Source organism: Condylura cristata, unplaced genomic scaffold, assembly GCF_000260355.1.
Source record: "Condylura cristata isolate star-nosed mole 26May11 unplaced genomic scaffold, ConCri1.0 scaffold00022, whole genome shotgun sequence".
Classification (NCBI taxonomy): domain Eukaryota; kingdom Metazoa; phylum Chordata; class Mammalia; order Eulipotyphla; family Talpidae; genus Condylura; species Condylura cristata.
The window spans coordinates 32,944,298-32,946,242 of record NW_004567123.1 but is presented as its reverse complement, the minus strand read 5'-3'; the positions used below and the strand labels follow the sequence as shown (position 1 = coordinate 32,946,242).

General features: G+C 62.5%; 1 protein-coding gene across 3 annotated transcripts in view; it reads right to left on the bottom strand.

Annotated features, from left to right (window-relative positions):
* The window catches only part of TSHZ2 (teashirt zinc finger homeobox 2), a 386,055-nt gene extending 384,999 nt beyond the window's left edge, over positions 1–1,056 (bottom strand). For all 3 annotated transcript variants that reach the window (XM_012728209.1, XM_012728210.1, XM_012728208.1), the window contains exon 1: positions 487–1,056. In XM_012728209.1, coding sequence (XP_012583663.1) covers positions 487–526 — 40 coding nt within the window. In that variant the 5' untranslated portion in view covers positions 527–1,056. The remainder of the gene's footprint in view (positions 1–486) is intronic.
* Positions 1,057–1,945: the final 889 nt, after the last annotated feature.

The window sequence follows — 1,945 nt, the reverse complement described above, 5'->3', positions numbered from 1 at the left end:
CCAGCCCTGGGCTGGGGCATGCCTCCCACCCAGCGCCCCAAACCCCAGCGAGAGGAGACGCTGTCCCCGGAGCCCAGCGGCCACTGGCCCTCAGGCGCGAAGGGATGCGGGGGTGGATGGGCTGACTTCCTTACCGAGCACCCCAAATCCTCCACCAACTTTGGCCTGAGAGGCAAGAAATTGTCTGGGAGAAAGTTAGGGGTGGGGTAGAGGGTGGAGGAAAAAAGTTTAAGGAGGGAAGGCTTGGTGGGATAACTTCCCCCCCACCGACCTGCGCCTGGAAGGGATGGATCTGGGAGGTGGCGAACGCGCGCGAGAGGATGGGGCAATTCGCCGGGCAGAGAGGGGCACCCCAGCCAACTTCCCCAGCGCGTAGGGGGTGGCGTCCTGGGGACCCGGGGGCAAGGAGGGCGGCGCACAGCTCGCGGCGACCGGCACCCCGGCACCCCGGCCGGGCAGCCGCGAAGCGGAGCATTTTTCTCTTACCTGCCGCCCGCTTGGGTGCCTGCTGTTTCCTCCTTGGCATCGCTTGACTTCGCTCGAGTCCCACTTCTGGCGCCCCAGCCCCGAGCCGCGCGCGGGGGGCCCGCTGTCTCTCTCGCCTCTCTGGGTCTCCTCCGCCTCCTGCTCGGTGGCTCCTAGGGCGTCACTCGGCCTCTGCCCCCCTGCCGATCCCCCCTGCAACTCCTCCACCACGGGCCAGAGACCCCCCTCTCTGGGTGGCAGACACGGGTGGCTTGTGCCGGCTGGTTGGAAGGAGAGGTTGGTTCTGCCTGGTTTGTTTGTTTGTTTGTTTTGGATTTTTTTTTTCCTTTCTCTCTCTCTTTTTGTTTTTGCTTTTTGGAATTTTTTTGGTTTTTTTTTTTTTTTTGGTGACTGTTGAGACACTTGATTTCTTTATTAAACATCCAAGACCGGGTTCGGATGGCAGGGACGAGGGGCGCACGCACCGCACCACACGCACGCGCGCTGAGATTAGGGGGACAGCGATCCCGCGAAGGCAGTGGTTTCTTCTTCTTCTTCTTCTTCTTCCTTCTCTTTCCCTCCTCCTCCTCCTCCTCCTCCACCTCCTCCACCACCTCCTCCACCTCCTCCTTCTGCTCTTCCTCCTCCTCCTCCACCTCCTCTTCCTCCTCCTCCTCGCCGGTCTCTATGGCGGACTCGCGCTGGGGGAGAGAGATCACTCACTGTAGGTTTGTGGCTGCTGTCAGATCCCGTCTGTGAGTGATATGCAAGAGGACAGGCGCGGGTTTGGGAAAGACAGAAAATCTGGAATTCACTCACTCACACACACACACACACACACACACTCACACTCACACAGACACACTCACACACCACTCTCGCTTCCTCTCACACACGCACACCCCCACATATGCACACACACACACTCTCACACACACACAAGACAGGGCGAGGCGATGCCAGCAAACATCGATCCCGCTGAACAAACTGAACATTAACAAACTCCTCCTCCTCCTCCTCTCCCCGCGACCTGATGACAGGGAGAAATTTACTCCCCAGCCGCAGCGCCAGGCAGAGGGAGTCTATTAAAGGGACAGCGTCCCGCCGGGGGAGAGGGGCTGGGGGCGGGGCGCCCGGCCGCCGCGGGGTGCCGGGGAGCCCACCGCGCGCGGGGACGCCCCCGGGGGGAGGGGAGAGCGGGAAGGACGCGGGCGCAGAGGGCGCTGAGCGGTGGGCCAACTCCGCCACTGGGCAGGGCCCGAGGCGGGGGCGCGGCTGACCTGCAGACATCCTTAGCCTGGGGGTCGGGCGTGAGAACTCGGGCTCCACTGGGCCAGGAAGGCGCCCCACCCCTGTAAGGTGACCGCAGGGATGACCCTCCCCCACCTTAAATCCCACCCCCCCCACCTCTGGCTAATAGTGGGTGGGCATTGGGGGAGCTGCTCCGGCTGGTCTGCCGCCTGATAGCTTCATCATATAG